Raw genomic sequence first — 21,768 nt, 5'->3', positions numbered from 1 at the left:
ATTGATTTGTATGAAATATTCTGTGAAGAGATCCCAAAATTACATTATTACTCACGGAAGAATTTGTTTCATTTCTGTATACAAATTTATTGATCTTAGTTCTAGTTGAGTTACAGTGATGGATTTTTACTTCTGTGTTTTAATAACATTATCTGTGACTTTGTGTTTCTAATGACTGAGAATGTTTTCACCATTTAATTCAGTTAAGATAATCTCAGGTTTAGAACTACCAAATACTTGATGATTTGAGTCAGTGGTTCAGCATCAGAATCACTTGGAGCAGTTGTTTAAAATACCAAGTATGAGGAGGTAAACAATTTGTAATTGTGTGGCAACAGTATTTGCTTACCACAGTGATTGTAGGGATTCTGTTGACATTCAATAACCAGATGCTAATCTTCTCATAAGAAAGAAAAAATGATTTTATCCCACTGAAATTTCCAGTAGCACCCACAGGGAGAGAGATACCTTGGAAGGAAATAATTCATAATTTACACATGACCTTATTCTAGTTCACATTTCCTTTTTATAGTTCCTGGATCCCTTGGGTGTTCATGTGAACCTTTGATCTTGTCCTCCATTGTCTCCCTAATGCCTTTTTTTTTTTTAATCTGAACTCTGCTTGCCATTGCATATTTCAAAGTTGTGGGAGGATTTGGGGCGCCTGGGTCGCTCAGTCGATTAAGCGTCTGCCTTTGCTCAAGTCATGATCCCAGGGTCCTGGGATTGAGCCCCGCATCGGGCTCCCTGCTCATCAGGAGCCTGCTTCTCCCTCCCCCTCTGCTGCTCCCCCTGTTTGCGCTCTCTCTGTCAAATAAATAAAAATCTTTAAAAAATTGGTTTTGAGGGATAAAAGTTGATAGATGAGAGAAAATTAAAAAGTCTCTCTTTTTGTATGTGTTATTTTTTTTTAAATTTTTTTGTTCATGTGTTTTTAAATGCCTTTTTCACCCTTGATAACGAATTTTGCAGATTGGAGCTTTTTTCAACTTTTGCTCATTATATGTCATTATTTACTGTCATCTTACTGTTTTTATTTTTTGGCCTTAACCTTCACATTTGCGTTTCAGCTCCGCACTCAATTTCTCTACCTTTTTCTTTTTACTGAGATAGCAAGTAAGTCTTCTTGTGCCTTAAAAATTCTTTTAATCTGCCAAGACTTCTCCTAGAATTTATATCATTGTTTTGTTCATATACTAACCAATGTACATTAAATAAACATAGGATCAGAAACAGAGCTCTTAAAATATATTCAGATGTACTTCAGGGGAGAGATCTGTAGCTCTAGCTAAATAATCTTTGAAAATGAAAACAGCATGTGTCTCATGGGGTGACATTGAAAATTGACTTACATATTCAGAATATTTTCATGTGTGATTGTTTCCTTATAATGTATCCAGGAATAGGTCCATTGGAAGAAGAGCAAGATCTTTCACACTGTAAACTCTAAAACACTGACAGAAGTTAAGACAGGGCACTGGGGTTGCCTAGTTGGTTAAGCATCTGCCTTTGGCTCAGGTCATGATCTCAGGGTCCTAGAATCGAGCCCCATATCAGTCTCTGCACTCAGCAAGGAGTCTGCTTCTCCTCCCTCTGCCTCACCCCCCCCCCGCTTGTACTCTATCAAATAAATAAATAAAATCTTTATAAAAAGAAAAGTTAAGACAAATAAATAGGTAAATATACCATGTTTGGGGGTTGAAAAATTCATTGTTAAAAAGACGATACCTTTCTTCAGGTTGATGTATAGATTTAAAACAGTTCCAAGGGGCGCCTGGGTGGCTCAGTTGGTTAAGCGACTGCCTTCGGCTCAGGTCATGATCCTGGAGTCCCGGGATCAAGTCCTGCATCAGGCTCCCTGCTCGGCAGGGAGTCTGCTTTTCCCTCTGACCCTCCTCCCTCTCATGAGCTCTCTCTCTCAAATAAATAAAATCTTAAAAAAAAAAAAAATACAGTTCAAGAATTTTTCAGGCTTTTTAAAGAAATTGACAAGCAGATTTAAATAATGGAAAGACAGCTGAGAACAGTCAAGACTATCTTGAAGAACCAGTTAATATCAAAATTTATTGTAAACTTACAGTATCTAAACTTGTGACATTGACACAAGGATAAGTAAACCAGTGGAGTAGAATAGCGGATCCAGAAATAAACCTAGTCATTTAGTTACCTGATTTATGCCCACACTCTGGCATATTTGGGAAGGACAGTCTTTTTAGTAAATTGGACTGGAGCAGTTAAATATCCAGATAGAAGTGAACTTTGACTCCTCTTGCACACTACACATACCCCCCCACACACATACCTGTTATTCTCTAATAACTTGCTTACAGTCAAGAAGTTAGTAAAGAACAAAAATCTTGAGCCCAGTCTGTCTGGCTCATTCCAGGATGTCACACTGCTTCTCAAAGAATGCTTTTTTTTCTGTCTAATATCTGTCTCAATAAATATTCCCTAAGTTTAGAATTTTTAATAAAATTATGGTAAAATATAATTTAGCCTCTTGTGAGTTGGTGGGAAAAGTGAGTTTGAATGTTAGTATATTGGCTGCTTTATGGTTTTTTCACTTGTTAACAATTGACCTTTAATCCAAATTAAATAATTTTTACCTTAGGCTCTTAAAACATTTTATAACTCGTTTTTAAATTAAAACTGATGACATAGGGTCTTCTTTATGTGATGTTTTAAATAGAATAGGATTAACTTAATTTAATTTATACTTAGACTAATCTATATTTTATGTTAATCTTTCGTGGGTAGTTTTATTGACCTCCATTTTAGAATTTTTGTGTCTGATCAGAAATTTTGCTAATATTAATTCATTCAGCCAGTAAAGAATACCTACATGCCAGACTGCTTGACTAGAGATATTTCCTTAAGGAAAAAGACACCATCCTTACCCACCATCATGGAGTTTGTAGTGTTGTGTTGAATGTAGACATGTATACCAGCACTTAAATGTAATGATTGTAATGCTCTTTTCTTATTGCACTTTAATTCCATTTTATAAAAACATAGTCTCTCCATTAAAATTACCATCTTTCCTTCATGTTTTTTTTTGTACCAAATTTACCACAGACTGGACTTCTATTAGAGGTACTTCTGGGTTTATTTTAGATTAGAAGCAAGAAAGCCCAGGCCTTTCTCCACAGCTTTAAGAGTATTCAGATCTCAACAGAAGTTTGGGTAATTGAATTTGAGGGGTTTTATTTCTTTGTTATTTTATTGATGAATCTATTCTTGGACATTAGCTACTTTGTTTCAAAAATTATTTTACATTCTATTTGGATTTCTACATTAAAGCATTATTTGGCTGTTCAGTCAGTGTTTTCTGATTAGTTTGTTAGGATCATACTCTTCAGAATACTGCACTTTGAAAAGTTCCATGACAGTTGTGGAATTTTTATTTTTGTGTGTGTATTTTGTGTGTGGTGGGGGGGTTGTTTGGTTTGGTTTTGGTTTTTGGAAATGAGTTTAGGTCTAGGTTTTTCTGGGTTAAATGTATCTTTCACAGTACCTTCCCAGTTCAGCCCTCTTCCTACCAGTGTAAACAGTCCCATCAAGAGATAAAATCATTGTGCCCGTGTTTGTCTAGGATCAGAAAGTTGTCGTTTACCCCAGTTATTCAGAACAGCTGGCCATGAAATCGCAACAGGAATATATTAAAAGAAATGCAGATGTTGTATGTAGCCTGATGGTTTGTTATGTCACCAAAAGTATTAACCAAAGAGAGGAATTCAAGTCAGATCTGAGAGGGTGGTTTGAGATGTGCAGGGAGATACTTTTGCCCACATGTTTATATCAGGCAGTCAGTGAAGTTCACACCACTACTTAGGATTTTGGGCTCATAGGCAGTTTTTAAAGTGTCCTCATTTTCAACAGAGAGGTAGCTTTCACTGAAGATTAAGGTTCAGGCAACTTTTGAAACCAAACAAACTAGCCTTTTTGTTGGAATAATGGGAATCAGCAAGTGAGTTAGTGATAGAAATAATGTAATACTAGTCTGAATTCTATAGTTGATGTGTTAATAACTCAAGTCTGTAAATGCTCTTTGATGAACGAGGGAAGATTATCAAGTATCTTTTGTCATGATGGTCTCCTTCTTTATATTTTTAGAACCTTTACGCCTAACTAGAGGCTAAAAGGTAAGGTTGCTTAATTGCTTTTAGAAAACAATTATAAGCAGTAGAAATGGAAACAACAGATTGTTATTTTGGTTTGTAGTTTGCATCTGATGTTTGCTGTACATATTGTCATAAGATGTACAACTTTAAGGTTGTATACCAGCCGTGTTCATGCTTTTTGCTTTTTATATTAACCTGTTAAATGTTATGTGGAAGACTGCTTTAAACTAGAATCACATTGGTGTTTGGGGCACCTGGGTGGCTCAGTTGGTTGAGCATCCGATTCTTGGTTTCGTCTTAGGTCGTGACCTCAGGGTCGTGGGAATGAGCCCAGAACGAGCCCAGAGTCAGGCTCTGCATTCAGCAGGGAGTCTCCTGGAGATTCTCTCCCTCTCCCATTGCCCCTCCCCCTATTCTGTTGCTTACTCTCTAAAAAAATAAATAAGTAAAATCTTAAAAAAAAACCACATTGGTTTTTAAACTCACTGAAACCTCAGTCTTTTTCCAGTAAAATTTTTGTGTCTTTATATGGCAAATACATATTTAATAATGATTAGAAAAATTCTTTGTGACTTATTCCCCATGTAACTTGAAACATATCCCAGATTTAAGAACATTATATGGTGTAAAATGTTCTTCATGAGGTATAGCGGGATATAACTAAAAGCTTTAAGTGAATTATTGAGACATAATGGTTTAAAAAAAAACCCTCAGTCTCATTATTATTTATGCATCCTCGAATAAGGTATTTAGCTTCTCCAAGCCTATTGTGTGACAAGTAAAATGGAGATAATATTCTTGTCCCATAGGGTTGTTAAGAAGGATAGCATATGTATTCGTTTCCTAGGACTGCTTTAACAAACTACTACAACTAGGTGGCTTAAAACACAAATTTATTGTCTCACACTTCTGAAGGGTAGAAATCAAATCAAGGTGACAGCAGGGCCATGTCCTTTTGAAGACCAAAGAGGGCAGTCCTTCCTTGCCTCTTCCTAGCTTCTGGTGGTTGCTGGTAAACCTTGGCTTATTAGATGCATCACTCTCATCTCTGCCTACCTCATTATGTGACATTCTCCCTGTGTGTCTCTGTCCTAATTTTACTCCTCTTACAAGGACACCAGTCATTGAGTAGGGGCCCAGCCTAGCCTTTCTTTAACTTGGTTACATCTGTAAAGATGCTATTTCCAAGTAAAATCAAATCACAGGTACTAGGAGTTAAGAATTGAACATACTTTTTTGGGAGACCATTCAACCTAGTATAGGCTGCCCTCTGGCTCCTCCAATTCATGTTTGGCCCACATGCAGAATACATTCACCCAAAACCAACATCACCAAGAGTCGGAACCCATCCTCCCATCAACTCAAAGTCTAAAATCTCATCTAAATAACTCAGAAAAGTCCAAATCTCATCTTGTCTGTCAGGTGAGACACTGAATATGGTCCATCTTGGGACAAAATTCTTCTCCATCTGTGGACCTATGAAACCTATAAAACAAGTTATCTGCTTCTAAAATACTATAGTAGGACAGGCATCGTATAGACAGTCCCATTGCAAAAGGGAGAAATTGGAAGGAATGAAGGGATTACCAGTCCCAAGCAAGTCTGAAAGCCAGCAGGGCAAATCCTGTTTGTTAAAAGGCCTGAGAATAATCATCTGTGGCTTAGATGCTCTGTCCTCTAGTCCATCGCCTTAACCACTCGGCCACGACTACACCCCGTCTGCTCTGTCCTCTAGACCTGCTGCCCCACCCCTCTAGCCTCTGCATCTGTGGCTCTGCTCTCAGTCGTTCTTCATTTTGTCCCATCTCTGATCTTTCAGACCGGCTGGCAGTGTTTCTGTTGAGAGGAAATTCTCAAAAACACTGTTGGGCTGCCCATTAATGTCAAGAGACTGTCCAGCCACACCCGTTGGCTCTGTGCCCTCAGCATTCTATCTCGATAAGCTAAGATTTTTTTCCAGATCATCAAGTGCTGGTTTTCTTTGGCTTAACAGTTCCTTCTTTGAATTATCTCTTTCTCTTATTTTACCTTAAGCATCCAGGAGAAACCAGAGCATACCTTTTAACATGTTGCTTGGAAATCTTAGTTATCCATACCACTTCTGTTTTCCACCCCGCATAACACATTTCAGTCTATTTTCTCTATTTCCAGTAACTTGTTTTTCATTTTCTTGAGACCTCACTTGGAGCATCTTTAGCATTCATATTTCTACCAACATTGTTCATGACAAACATACGTACTCTCTAAGATGGTAGCAGCTTTTGATAAGTGCTCCTCACATCTATCTGAGCCCTCCCCAGAATTGCCTTTAATATCCACATTTCTACCCAACTCCAAAGTCACTTCATTTTTAGGCATTTTTTTTTAATAGTAGCACTTCACTCTGAGTACCAAAATCTGTGTTAGTTTCCCAGGGCTGTTACGGCAAATTACCCCAGCTGAGTGGCTTAAAACAGAACAACAAACTGCAGGAGGCACAATTTCAACACCGAATAGCATTTTATGCAAAGTTCACATTCTCAATGTCCAAGAAAGAACGCTCAGTAAATGGTTCCTGCCTTTTAAAAAGACCCTCGTGGACCCTCAGGGTCTAGTGCATAGTATCAGTTAAGAATATTAAGTTATTAAGTGGACTTTCTTTTTTTTTTTGAAGATTTTATTTATTTATTTGAGAGAGAGAATGAGAGAGAGAGAGCATGAGAGGGGGGAGGGTCAGAGGGAGAAGCAGACTCCCTGCCGAGCAGGGAGCCCGATGCGGGACTCGATCCAGGGACTCCAGGATCATGACCTGAGCCGAAGGCAGTCGCTTAACCAACTGAGCCACCCAGGCGCCCCTTAAGTGGACTTTCTAAAGTAGGTAAGGAAACTGATTATATTGAACACGTAAACCCTATCTAAAACGAGACACCAGAACTCAGGAATAAGGTCTGATCAGTGTTGTCCTTTGAGAAATTTTTAAAGTTAGGAATGTGTAACCAATACCCCAAAGTGATTCATGTGCATATTGAGAAGCACTGCTCCAAAGTCATTTTCCTACCAAAGTCCAACATATGCATATAAATGTATCAGTAAGTCAAATTATTCGTGTTACCATCTACTCTAAATGTTCCATATACTTCTTTTAAAAAGTGATCATAGAAAAAAAATATTGGAACTAAAAGTACTAAGCTATCCTGTTTATGGGGTAGAAGTAACTAAATGTCAAAAAATAAAATAGACTGTCCTCATTTTAGGCTTTTTTTCTACCACTCTATATCACTGATTTTTGCCTGCTCCAACTAACTGGTCATCTTTGGTTATCAGCTTACCATTTCTTGAGCTTTCTAGAGCCTTGTCTTCTGAAACAGGCACTGTCTAGTAGCCTATATATGGTTGTACCCTTTTCAGGGTCCAAATCTACTAGGATTACCATTTTTATTTGAAATAGTGGTTGACAACCTGGTATAAAATGAAACCTTGAATTATGTCATTAGCCTCCAAACTCTTCTATCAGAATAACCTTCAGATTTTTTTTTTAAATAAATTTTTCCACTGAGGGTAATTCAGTAGGTCTTGAGTAAGGCTCAGAAATCTGTATTTTTAAAAGATTACACAGGGCGCCTGGGTGGCTCAGATGGTTAAGCATCTGCCTTCGGCTCAGGTCATGATCTCAGGATCCTGGGATCGAGTCCCGCAACGGGCTCCCTGCTCCTTGGGAGCCTGCTTCTCCCTCTGCCTCTCTCTCTCTCTCTGTCTGTCATGAATAAATAAATAAAATCTTTAAAAAAATAAAAGATTACACAGGTCTGATAGGTTGAGGAACTGCCTTTCCAAATCCTCGGGAGGTAGAAAATCATGAAAAGACTAGTCAGGTTTATTTATTTTGTGGTGGTTCCAGTTTTACATGGTTTTTCTTCTCCTGTGTTTTTCTTAGTATTTTATAATCTTGTATTTTTTATTAATAATAGGAAGGATTCTGAAACAACAGACTTCTCAAGGAAATTAATGAAAACTTATAAAATCATATTGTTTCTACTAGGATAATTGCATGGTGTTTGCCTTCACTCAGTTCTTATGAATGAACTTGAAAAATCCTAACGTAAATAGCATGTAAGTGGCAGCACACTGTTGTGTCATAAGCTTTAGCCAAGAGTCCTGGCTGACTAGCTGCATATCACATTTGACCCTGGTGACTTCATCTGTGAAATTATAGTACAAATGTCCATGTCCAATAACATTCTTATCCAAGTAGTGATTAAGAAGTGGTAAATAATAAGGGGGGATATCAGTGATGAATTGAAGGACTGTTATCCCTTTAACACATTTGGTGCAGAAACATCTGCTTATAGACTACCACTAGCAATGATATAGATAGCCTGCTTATATGTTTGTTTTTAATTAATTTTGGAATAATTTCAGACTTACAGGAAAGCTGTAACACTGATAGAAAAACATTCCAGCCTACCCTTTATCCACATTTTCCAAATGTTATTTTACCACATTAACTTTATCATTCTTTTCCTCTCTTCTTCTCTCCTCCTCTCTGTATAATCCTTTCCACTCACATCCAGTATTTTTTTTTTCTTGATACTTTGGAAAGGAATTTGCAGATGTATTGTCCTTTACCCATAAATATATCAATGTATGTTTTCTGAAAATAAGGATGTTCTTTTATGTAACCACAATTATCAAAGTCAGGGAATTAACAACGATACAATACCACAATCAAATCAGCCAACTTACTCAAACTTTGCCAGAGGGCTAAAGGAAAGAGTAAGGATTGGGAAGGAGATTGATTAGGGGGGGCTCACATATGACACTCATTTGTCATGGCTCTTTATTCTTCTTTAATCTTGCACTATTTCTCAGTCCTTTATGACTTCAACATTTTTTGAAGATTATAGGCCAGTTTTGTAAAATGTCCCTCAATCCCAAAATAGGTTTTGAATGGCATGCTTTGATTGTTTAGATAACTAGATTTAAAGTGTTTAATGTATATTATGAATTGGGTTTTAAATGCTTATTTAATTTGTAAGGAAAGAAAGGTATCCTACCCTGAGTGAATTTTTTTCAATTTTGTAAATACAAATACTAATTAAGACTTTCAGAACTGAAATTCTAAGGTTTTTTTTAAACTCAAGGCAGTTTAGCATTATTAGACTTTTCAAGTTGTCAAAGAGTGTATCAGGAGTTTGGTATTAGGGAGCTGATAGAATATAATCAAAGAGTATCTAGACATGGGAGAAATTGCTGTTGGATATTAGAAGTACCAGTTGGCATAGTCATACCTGGGGGTAAGTATGTAGGATTGGGCCTTAGGTTTGAGGTAATGATTAGCAATGGTACAGAGATAATAATAAGTGAACAGTTAAATTACTAGGTGCTACTAGGAAATTTGGGAAATAGGTTCAGCATAATGACTTGAAAATTAGGCTGAAGATTTTAGAGAATGTACTTTAGCAGGATACTTTAATGCAAAGTGACATCATCAAAGTGGCCTTTGAACAGGACATTATAATTTTTCTTTGTAAAAACAGATTGGAATGATAAGCAGAGCACCCCTGCCCTACAAAAAGAAGAATTGTTAGAGATTCAGATGGGCTAGTGAACAGTTCATGGCACTGTATATTTGTGGAACTGTATAAATAGAAATAATAGTAGGAGCTAGAGGGTTAAGAGTATTGAGGAAATCAGTCGGCTGAGGTCATGATCTCGGGGTGGTGGGATCAAGCCCCTTGTTGGGCTCTGCACTAGACGTGGAGCTTAAGATTCTCTCTCTCTCTCTCCTCCCACCCCTCCCCCCTAAAAAAAAAAAAGTATTGAGGAAATCACGACAGTATTAAAACACTGAATTCTTTCACTTTTTAGATTTTTTTATACATCAACACTGAGATAGTTATATAGACCTTGAATGAATGTGAGAATTTGATGTTAGTGGTTTTGGTGTATAAAAAGGTTTGTTAAATTACACACTTTTAAGAAAGAAGTACAGAACCAGACCTTGGGCAGTTAATGTTACATAAAATACTCAAGAATATTATTGTGTACCCACTGTCTGTCAGGCATTGTTTTAGGTGCCAGGTATCTAGCATGTAGGTAGGTGGATGTAATTTTGTGGCTCTTAACATTGGAAGGGGGACTGGAAAGTCATATAAATTATAATATGTATAATCTGGATGGTGGGAAATTCAACAACAACAATAAAAAGCTAGAGGAATGGGGACTGTAAGTAAAAGAGGAATGTTCTAATGCAATTCACTGTTCAGGATTATAACTCTTACTGCTCCTTGTCCTTATAACTCTTTTTGCTTTTAAATGCCTCTGTATAACTTGGCAACTTTGCACTGACAGTGTGTCCTTGACATCCTGCCTTGTTGTCTCGATTGTATATATAGCATTACTCTACATTGAGATGGTATATAGTAGCATAAAGCTGATGGTAGATTTTGTTTATTTGAGCTACTAAATCTGCGCTTTATGGTTTTCTATACATTTTTCTTTTTTAAAAGGACACTGTCAAGTACTTTTAAATGGTTATTTGTAGTAACAATTTCCTGCTTGTATTTTTTGTTTCTATTGACTACCCTTTAATTATCTTGTTTGGAATGGAATATAAGTTAAAGAGGTTTTTTATTTGTTTCAAATGATCAAGATTAAAGTTCTAGGAAAAATAAATGTTTACTTCTATTTCTTGGTAAAATAATAGTGTTTTATGGAGAATATTCCTTCAAATTTTTAAAAATAAGATGTAATTTGGATTAGTTAACTGGGTTTTTTGGTTTTTTTTTTTAACTTCAAAAATTAATCAGTGTGTTAACTTCTTCAAGAAGGTTTTTTGGGGCTCTGGCTGGCTCAGTCAATAGAGCATTCAGCTCTTGATATCAGGGTCGTGAGTTCAAGCCCCACCTTGTGCACCGAGTTTACTAAAAAAAAAAAAAGTTTTTCTTTACCTAGAGGTTTATACGACTTAATGCATTTTTTTATATAGTCCAAAAAAAGGACCGATTTAGCCCTCAGTGTTCCATTAACACTGGAGGTAAATTTCAGCCCAACTCTATTTCAGTGACTTAAAATCTGAGTTTGATAGCTATTTGTAACCTTGTTAATAAACTGGAAATTTTGTTGGTGGCTTTAGTGTTCTGGTGTTGATACTAGTATGTATGACGTTACTTGCTATAATTGTGTTTTAAACTAAGCTTCTGAGAACATACGACATTAGATGTTATAATTATGATTAAAATTAAACTGTTAAGAACAAATACAGGTTGATTTTTCTCATGTTTTCTAGTCTTTTTCCCCCAGATCCTATCGCCATACACACATTAAAGTAAATGTGTGAGATTTCTCTTCCAATTTTAATTTCCTTTTATAACATATGGGAATTAGTGGTTAGTGGAATGAATATTTCTTGATTGAATTTTTAGTTGAAGTAACTCTTATCTGAGGAATGGCCTTGTCAAAAACATTTGCTGACCACAGCTGCTTTGTTGTAGGAGGCCTGACAAATGGTAGTGGTCGATATATCTCTGCAGCACCTGGAGCAGAAGCAAAATACCGAAGTGCTTCAAGCACTTCCAGTCTGTTTAGCTCCAGCAGCCAGCTCTTTCCTCCTTCTCGGCTTCGGTATAATAGGTCTGATATTATGCCTTCTGGCCGAAGTAGATTACTGGAAGATTTCAGGAACAACCGTTTCCCAAACCTTCAGCTTAGAGACTTGATTGGACACATAGTTGAGTTTTCTCAAGACCAGCATGGCTCTAGGTAGGTGATTATCATTTTTGCTTTGAAAATTACTGCCTTGTAAGAGCATAAATTTTTCTTGACTGGGGTCATTTAATCTGCATGGAAGTTGGAAGTTTTTAAAAAACAAATACCCGATACGGATTTTTTCTTTGATACTAGGACAAATGATAAAAATTCAGGTTTTTTAATTATTTATGGTTTCCCAGTTTTCTCTAATGAGAATATTTGTATAATGAATATATAGCAGTGCCTTTTTATTGGATTATTTTTATTACATTGACTGACTTTAATTTTCCTTTTAAAATAATGCACTGAATTACATTTGTGGACTTAAGTGTCCCTGATGTAGACTTTGTCTAAAAAAATTAGAAAGTTAAATGCTTTTGTGTTCCTTTATAGATTTGTATTTGATGTGATGTGGGTTAAGTAGAAACATTTCACTTGTAACACATACATTAAATTTAAATTGTTTTTTCCTTTTATAGTTTTATTTTATCTCCCTATGTTTGAAAATTCTTAAGAGTAGCAAATCAACCTTGTATCACTCACAGTGGCTAAGAATTTATTTGTAAGAGCCTCTTTTATTCTCTAAACTTAGATATTATTTAGTAATATTATGAAAAAATGTGAATAACCAATAAAATCTAATTTTTCTTCATTGATTATAATGCAACCAGAACTAACTTAAGTGTTAAACCTCTTTATGTCCAGACTGTTTACCTAACTAGTAGTTACTTCAAATTAAGGTGTTCTACAGGAAAAAAATAATTAAGGTGTTATAAAGAAATGCTTCATAACTTTTGTCTTCTTTGCTTTAAATTGGCTGTTCACAGTACTAAATGCATTAGTACTATTTCTGGAAATAATTTTATGTGTATATATGTGGGGATATGTAAATCTCAAGTCAGATTTTTACAGAAGCGTGTTTCCAGTGTGCTGTCATGGCATGTACAATTTTTCTACATAGGTTCATTCAGCAAAAACTAGAGAGAGCTACTCCAGCTGAGCGACAGATGGTATTTAATGAAATTCTACAAGCAGCCTATCAGTTAATGACAGATGTTTTTGGAAACTATGTTATACAGAAATTTTTTGAGGTAAGCACACATACATGTTTGTACATCTATCCAACTATATGTTTTTAATGCTTAGAAAAATCCAGAAAGTTGGTAAGAGTCATTTTCATATAAAAATATATGAGCTTGGGAGGTGCCTAGGTGGCTCAATCCGTTGAGCATCTGTCTGCCTTTGGCTCGGGTCATGGTCTCAGGGTCCTGGGATTGATCCCCACCTTGTGCTCCCTGCTCAGTGGGGAGTCTGCCCCTCCCCTGCTTGTGCTCTCTCTCTGAAATAGATAAATAAAATTTAAAAAAAAACCCAAATACATATATATATATATATATATATATATATATATATATATATATGAATGAGCTTGGGAGAAAATAATTGCACATCCTTAACAACCTTAGTCATTAGGGAAATGCAGATCAAAACCACAGTGAGATTCTACTTTACGTCTACTAGCATGGCTGTAATGAAAAAAAAACAAAACGGAAAATAACCAATGTGGGTGGGAATGTGGAGAAATTGGAAGCCTCGTACATTGTTCATAGGAATGTAAAATGGTGTAGCTGTTGTGAAAAACAATTTGGCAGTTCCTTAAAAAATAAACAAAATTATCATACAGCCCAGCAATTCCACTTCTGTATATACACCCAAAAGAATTGAAAACAGGGACTCCAAACACTAGTGTTTGTTTCAGCATCATTCACAATAGCCAAAAGATAGAAACAACCCAAATGTCCAGCAGATGAATGGATAAACAAAATGTGATATATGCATACAATAGAATATTATTCAACCGCAAGGAATGAATTTCTGTTACATGCTACAACATGGATGAAGCTAAGTAAAATAAGCCAAATGTAAAAGGACAAACACCGTAGAGTTTCACTTATATGAAATACTTAGAAAAGGCAAATTGATAGGGACATAAAGTAGATTGGGGCTTACCAGGTATTGGGGGAAGTGGGAAGTTACTGCTTAATGCATACGGCATTTTGTTTGAGACAACAGGGAAGATTTAGAAACACTGTGATATGATTGCACAACATTGTGAATATAATTAATGCCAGTGAATTATGCACTTAAAAATAGTGAAAATGACATTTTATGCTATATATTTTATCACAAAAATAGTTTTAAAATACATGGGCCTACTTTAAATGAGAAGTTTAATATTAACCTGATTAACATTTGAAAATATAAAGCATTGGGAGTAAGTCGTAGGTGAAGAAATTAATAATAGTATAGTCCTTTTGATTTTGTTAGATGTCATGTATTTTGTGATTTAGCTAATTTTCAGTTTATAACTTTCTGTATTATAGCTTGGCTTAAGGTTCCTGCACAGTTAACATCAGAATGTAGTTGAGAATTATCTATCTGGTCTGTATGTATGGCTCAGAAGTTAAAGATGAAGAGATTGTTTAAAATGAAGAGTAAAGATGTTTATTTTAAAAGAATAACAGGTGGTTAATGTATGAGTAACAAGGAAATTTTAGATAGTGAGACTTAACCCCACAAACAAGCAGGACAGTTACTTCAGGCTGCTCTGGATCTATCTTTATTAGCTTTTACCTAAATCCTCCTTCCTACATGATTACCAAATGTGATATTTTTAAAATATAGTGAATAGGCTGCAAAAAGCGGGTTTTTCAGGTTTAACAAAATAATATGGTTATTTTTATTAATATTAATTTTTTTCCATCAGTTTGGGAGTTTGGATCAAAAATTAGCCCTCGCTACTCGTATTCGTGGTCATGTTCTGCCTTTAGCCTTGCAGATGTATGGCTGCCGTGTTATTCAGAAAGCGTTGGAGTCTATTTCATCTGACCAGCAGGTAATTGTAAGTTAAGACAAAATTTTTGTATTTTATTTGGTTTTTAAATTACTACTTTATTATGTTAGAATCTTAGAGTGAAACATTAAATATTTCCACAATTAGAATAAAATACTTTAAAAAATCTGTCTCAAACAGTACATTATTAATTGTTACACAGTGGATCTTTGTTCTGTCCTCTTCATTTTCTTCAGCATCTTTTCATCTTTAAATGAAGATATTTGAGTGCCTCCTGTGTGGTAAGCAGAATGCTAAATGATGGGTATTTTTGCTACACTTGCTTATTTGATTTTCTGTAGTATCAGGAATACCTTTTACTATTTCCAAAGTGTATTTGGATTGTACTTACATTTCTATCATAAGAATAAAAAAATTTTTCATTGAGTAGAGTGCTCTTTATTTTTAAGTTTTATTTTAATTCCAGTTAACACAAATGTGGAACGCTTCACGGATTTGTGTGTCATCTGTGTGCAGGCACCATGCTAATCTTTGTACCATTCCCATTTTGGTATATATCCTTCCAAAGCGAGCATAAGAATAAAAATTTTAAAACCAGTTGCGTTCCTATATGCCAGTTAAAAATTATATAAAGTTCTTAAAAATTTCACTCAATAAGAAAAGTAACCTAAGAATTCTATTAACAAGATTCACAGTTTTTAAGAGGAAAGAGAACACATATAAATGGGAATATACCGTAGTCTTGGATGAAAAAGTCTATTAAAATTCTAAGTTAAGAAAGGATTAATGCAATTCCAGTCATGTGCTCATGGGAATTATAACTGATCAGAATAATTTTTAAAATTACTTGAAATAGACAAGAATATTAAGAGGATGAGGATAAATGCTGATCTGCTAGCTTTTTAAAATGTGAAGCATCACTAGTGTGGCTCTTGTAGCAGATTAAGCAGACTTTAGAAATGAAATTCGTAACCCCAAATAGATACTATTTTATATATATAACTAGTTTATGTATTAAGTGAAACTTAAAGGAAATAATTATTTCTTAAAAGGCATTGGTAATTAGTAAAATTGGAAAGAGATCACATTTGATTCTCTACCCACATACATTATTGTGTAATAAAGTAAATTCCAGAATTAAAAAATAAAAACAGTAATAACATATATATGAATATGTGTGTGTTTATGTGTAAAAATTTGTGAGAAGAAAATAGTATTCTTTGGAGGAAATACTGAGTTCTAGAATAATTGGAGATATGTCACAATGGAAAGATCAACGAATTTTGATTATTGTCGACGCTTACATATCTGCTCTACCATAAGTCTCAAGCTGGTTTAGATACTTTAAAGATATTTTATTTATTTATTTTTTTAAAAGATTTTATTTATTTATTTGACAGAGAGAGATAGCGAGAGCAGGAACACAAGCAGGGGGTGTGGGAGAGCGAGAAGCAGGCTTCCTGCCAGCAGGGAGCCCGATGCAGGACTCGATCCCAGGACCCTGGGATCATGACCTGAGCCGAAGGCAGACGCTTAATGACTGAGCCACCCAGGCGCCCATTTTAAAGATATTTTAAAGAATGTGATCTTGGGTGCCTGGGTGGCTCAGTTGGTTAAGCGTCTGTCTTCGGATCAGAGTCCTGGGATTGAGTCTTGCGTCGTCGGGCTCCCTACTCAGCAGGGAGTCTGCTTCTCCCTCTACCCCTCCCCCTTGCTCATGATATCTCTTTCTGTCTTTCTTTCTCTCAAATGAATAAATAAAATCTTTAAAAACAATGAGATTTTGCCATTTGCAATAACACGGGTGGACCTAGAAGGCATTATACTAAGTGAAATAAGTCAAAGGAAGGACAGATACCTTTGATTTCACTTACATGTGGAATCTGATAAACAGAACAAACAACAAACTCAAGAGGGGTAGTGGGTGGCAGGTGGGGGAGGCAACAGGTGAAGGGAATTAAGAGGTATAAACTTTCAGTTATAAAATTTAAAAGTCATGGAAATGAGGGGCGCCTGGGTGGCTCAGTTGGTTAAGTGACTGCCTTCGGCTCAGGTCATGATCCTGGAGTCCCGGGATCAAGTCCCACATCGGGCTCCCTGCTCAGCAGGGAGTCTGCTTCTCCCTCTGACCCTCCTCCCTCTCCTGCTCTCTGTCTCTCATTCTCTCTCTCTCAAATAAATAAATAAAATCTTAAAAAAAAAAAAAAGTTATAAAAAGTCATGGAAATGAAAAATACAGCATAGGGAATATAGTCAGTAATGTAATAACGTTTTATGGTGACTATACCGTTCGGGATGAGCAATGTGTAGTTGTATAATTGTTAAATCACTGTGTTGTACACCTGAAACTAAATCTCAGTTATACTTCAGTAATAAATAAATAATAAAGATATCTTAAATGTCTTTAATATTTGAAAATATAAATCACTGGGAATAAGCCTTACGTGAACCTGTTAATAATGGTATTTTTTGGATTCTTTAGAATATTTTATTTTGTTATTTAGTTTATAGCTAAACATCTGTGTTATATCTTGGCTTAACAATTCCTCTAGAATTATATCAGTATGTAGTTGAGAGTTCTTTGGGTGAGAGAGACTTTAAACGTGTGTACTCCATTTCTTCACAATACTATTTCCTGTTGTACTAATAAGACACACAGATTATCGTGTGGCTACCTATATTTTTCTCTAAGGATTAAGGTGTTTGTTTAATAAATGCTTACAATTTTATTTTAAAAAATGATGATTACTAGCTAGAAGAAAATGCAGTTAGTAAATAAACCTTACTGTAAATAAGCTTAACCTTATTAGTGAGCAAAGAAACAAATGAAAGAGGTCATTTTTGCCAGTTAAAGTAACAAAAATCTAAAATTTCCCTAGAATTCATTTCCAAAGAGGTGCTTAGGTGGCTCAGTCAGTTAAGTGTCCCACTCTTGATTTCACTCAGGTCATGCTCTGATGGTTGTGAGATCAAGCTCCACATGGCTCCCTCTCCGCCTGCCCCTTGCCCCCACTTGCGTGCACTCTAAATAAGTAATAAGTCTTTTAAAAACTAAAAATTTATTTTTTGGAGGTAAGGGGGGTTGCTAAGTAGAGAAAAAGTGGAGAATTCTGAATTATATATATTGTCAGCTGAGAAAGATGAGTAGAAGGTGTATACAGTGAAGAGAGTTGTTTAAATATGGCAAATTTAGCATCACTAGGTTACTTTTCAGTAAGTGTCATTTACATTACAATCCTGCAAAAATGTTTTGATAATACTCACCATCAGTGGCTTCTGGGGATGGCAGATTTTAAACTCTGGTATCTAAAAAATTGCAAAGAAATTTTTTAGTATACTTCTGTACTTTTAATCCTGATGTCTTGCTTAATGAGGTAATTTTTTAAATGTCATCTTTTTGCAGAGTGAAATGGTAAAGGAGCTAGATGGTCATGTACTCAAATGTGTGAAAGATCAGAATGGAAACCACGTTGTACAAAAATGTATTGAATGTGTTCAGCCACAGTCACTACAGTTCATCATTGATGCTTTCAAAGGACAAGTAAGATTGATGTTTGGCTTCTAATTAGTTAGCAGGGCGTTCTTTTAGAATTTGAGTGTTAACACATTTTTCATAAGTCGCAAGTTATATAATACCCAGTACTGTCATACAAACATAGGAGACAAAACAGTAAATATACAATGATTTCTGCCTCTTCCATAGAGTACATCAATAGATAGCTTCATTTTTTTGAAGCTGAAAACTGTAGAAATAGGAGTTTAATAATACTACTTTAGGATCACAGGTCTTAGAATTATGAACCCAACAGTGTTTTCCAAATTTTTGAGAAGGAAAGGAAGGAATACTTCAGATCCTTTAGCATAAAGCACAGAAAATAAGTATCAATTTGTAACTAATACATAGTAATAAATAGCTGCTAATTATATTGTGCACTACCCTTACCTTGCAGTCTGTTTGTTTTCATTATTACATGCCCTTCATCTTCTGGTTTGGTACTTTTTGATCAAAATGTCTGTTAGCTCCTGGGGTGCCTGGGTGGCTGTCAGTTAACATCCTGCTCTTGGTTTCAGCTCAGGTCATGATCTTGAGGTTGTGGGATCGAGCCCCACGTCGGGCAATGCTCAGTGTGGAGTCTGCTTCAGATTCTCTCTCCCTATCCTTCTCATTCTCTCTCTCTCTCTCAAATAAATAAAATCTTAAAAAAAAAAAAAAAGAGGGGTGCCTGGGTGGCTCAGTCAGTTAGGCATCTGCCTTCAGCTTGGATCGTGATCCTGGGGTCCTGGGATCAAGACCCACATTGATTAGGCTCCCTGCTCAGCGGAGAGCCTGCTTCTCTCTCTCCCTCTGCTGCTCCCACTGCTTGTGTGCTCGATCTCTCTCTCTGTGTCAAATAAATAAATAAAATCTTTTTTAAAAAAAGAGCAAGAAAAGAAAATATCCGTTAGCTCCTAAATTGAGCACCCTGCTTTGCAGTCTTTACTAACAGGGTGGTGGTCTTATTGAAGGTGACTCCCCACCCTTCTATTTTAAGTAAATTCAGCATGTATGTCATCAGGAACCTGTCTGCCTCATAGAACTTTCCAAAAATGTCAGATAATGGAAATGTATTTCTTCCAATTGTTTTAAGGTGTTTGTACTTTCAACTCATCCTTATGGCTGCAGAGTGATCCAGCGCATCCTAGAGCATTGTACTGCAGAGCAGACCTTACCTATCTTAGAAGAACTCCACCAACATACAGAGCAGTTGGTACAGGTATAAATTCCCTAATAGTTTTAAATGTTTATGTATTTTTGAAAATACCTCAAAACATAGGCAAATACTATTTATTGTTAAGTTTAGGGAAATATAATTTATTCCTAATTTAACACACTGTAGAAACACATAGACAAAAAGCCTGGTATGTTCTACTGACTATATACTGCTGAATTTTTAGAAAAAATAATTTAACATCTTTTTAAAGAATAATCATTATTCTTAATGAATGACTTAAGGAAAGTAATTTTTAAATATCTATACTTAGGATCAGTATGGCAATTACGTTATTCAGCATGTACTGGAACATGGTCGACCTGAAGACAAAAGCAAAATTGTTTCTGAAATCAGAGGAAAAGTCTTAGCCCTGAGTCAACACAAATTTGCCAGGTATTGCAATATTTTCAAATTCCAGGGGTCAGTTCTTTTAGCTCTTTGGGTTTTATCAGGAGACAAAGAAATGCATGTAGACTATAGCATTAGAACATAATCTTTCTTGGGGCACCTGGGTGGCTCAGTGGGTTAAGTGTCTGCCTTTGCCTCAGGTCATGATCCCAGCGTCCTGGGATTTGAGTCCTGCATCGTGTTGTGGCTAACAGGGAGCCTGCTTCTCTCTCTGCCTGCCACTCCCTCTGCTTGTGCTCTTTCTCTCTCTCTCTCTGACAAATAAATAAAATTTTTAAATAAATAAAATTTTGAGAATAATTTAAAAAATAATAATAAACCATAATCTTTCTGAACGGTGCTTGTATTCTTACATGACAAATTGGTTTGCCCACATATATTCCATTTTTAAAGTCTGTATTCAGAAAGTGATTTGTCTCCCCAAACCTATCAATGCAAATTCTTTTAGTGCATGTTAATGAAAATCTCAGACTTACTAATGACCTGATTTCGTCCTTTTTGAATTACAATCATTATTTTAAGAGGCATATATTTAAACTTGAGGGTATCCAGTATGGGTTCCTCTGTGATACTAATTTCTGTTTTAAAAGTAAAGAAAGGGTAAGAGAATTACAAGAGAATACCATCTTGACTTTTACATCTTCGGATGTGTTTAGCAGATTCTTTCAAAACCAAGGATATTTTGCTATAAGGAAAAAAGTAACAGAATACAGGGTGCCTAGGTGGCACAGTTGGTTAAGCATCTGACTCTTGGTTTTGGCCGAGTTTGTGATCTCAGCGTCAAGATCAAGCCCCAAGTTGGTCTCTGTGTTCAGCCCGGAGTCCAGTTGGGTTTCTCTCTCCCTCTCTTTCTACCCCTCCCCCCCTGCATGGGTGTGGGCCCTCTCGCTCTCAAATAAATCTTTAAAGAAAAAAGTAACAAAATAACTTTTTGGGGGCGCCTGGGTGGCTCAGTTGGTTAGGCATCCTGCCTTTGGCTCAGGTCATGATCCCGGGATCCAGCCCTGCATTGGGCTCTCTGCTCAGTGGGGAGTCTGCTGCTCTCTCTCCCTCTGCCCCCCACCTCCCTCTGAAATAAATAATCTTAATTAAATAACTTTCTGTGTATATACTTAATTTTTAGCAACGTAGTAGAAAAGTGTGTTACTCATGCCTCCCGTGCTGAGAGAGCTTTACTGATTGACGAAGTTTGCTGCCAGAATGATGGTCCTCACAGTGCCTTATACACCATGATGAAGGACCAGTATGCCAATTATGTGGTTCAGAAGATGATTGATATGGCTGAACCTGCTCAGAGAAAGATAATCATGCACAAGGTAATATAGTTTATAGCACTTAAAATAGATGATTCAGTTGTGTGACTTTCAGGCTACAATTTTAGCTTTCTAGAAATCAGTGGATAACCTTTGACAAATGTAGGTATGGTGTACTGTTTCATTAAATTCCTAAAGTCTCAATAAAATCACGTTCATTTCTCATCTGTTTACCTATCTTTAGCATTGCCCATCCCTATCTTATTTAAATATATTTGGTTTGCCATAATACATGGGTTGAACATTAATTTTAAAATCTAATTAGGTTTTCTCGCTAACCCAAAACATTTTCCTAAAGAGAATTTATTTTGATTTGATTGGTTTTTTTTTTTTTTAAACAAGCTGTTTGCTCTCTAGAATCTAATGATTCTTTTAAACTGCATTAATTTCCATGGGAAAACTGTTAAAAAGAATACTGGAAGAAATATTAAATACCCAGTCTTTTTCTAAATCAGTTCATTTAAGAAACGGGACAAGGGGTGCCTTGGTTGCTCAGTTGGTTAAACGTCTGCCTTCGGCTCAGGGTATGATCCCGGGGTCCTGGGATCGAGTCCTATGTCAGGCTCCCTGCTTGGCATGGAGTCTGCTTCTCC

At 36.0% G+C, this 21,768-nt stretch overlaps 1 protein-coding gene and 1 non-coding gene across 8 annotated transcripts in view; one reads left to right on the top strand and one right to left on the bottom strand.

The window, feature by feature from the left end:
• PUM2 (pumilio RNA binding family member 2) overlaps positions 1-21,768 on the top strand; it is a 101,273-nt gene that overhangs the window by 75,303 nt on the left and 4,202 nt on the right. For 4 of the 7 annotated variants that reach the window (XM_035000653.1, XM_035000649.1, XM_035000651.1 and 1 more), the window contains 7 exons: positions 11,594-11,861; positions 12,811-12,940; positions 14,617-14,751; positions 18,107-18,244; positions 19,332-19,457; positions 19,726-19,847; positions 20,986-21,178. In XM_035000653.1, the coding sequence (XP_034856544.1) occupies positions 11,594-11,861; positions 12,811-12,940; positions 14,617-14,751; positions 18,107-18,244; positions 19,332-19,457; positions 19,726-19,847; positions 20,986-21,178 (1,112 nt within the window). The remainder of the gene's footprint in view (positions 1-11,593; positions 11,862-12,810; positions 12,941-14,616; positions 14,752-18,106; positions 18,245-19,331; positions 19,458-19,725; positions 19,848-20,985; positions 21,179-21,768) is intronic. The other 3 variants (XM_035000654.1, XM_035000650.1, XM_035000652.1) reach the window with 1 other exon arrangement.
• LOC118008322 lies at positions 15,175-15,278 on the bottom strand. The gene has a single exon (XR_004678643.1). It is a non-coding gene; the product is annotated as a U6 spliceosomal RNA (small nuclear RNA).

This window comes from Mirounga leonina, unplaced genomic scaffold (genome assembly GCF_011800145.1).
Source record: "Mirounga leonina isolate KUSES-001 unplaced genomic scaffold, KU_Mleo_1.0 Mir_125, whole genome shotgun sequence".
Taxonomy (NCBI): domain Eukaryota; kingdom Metazoa; phylum Chordata; class Mammalia; order Carnivora; family Phocidae; genus Mirounga; species Mirounga leonina.
Note: the sequence above shows the minus strand (reverse complement) of the source record. Positions and strands in the feature narration are given on the sequence as shown.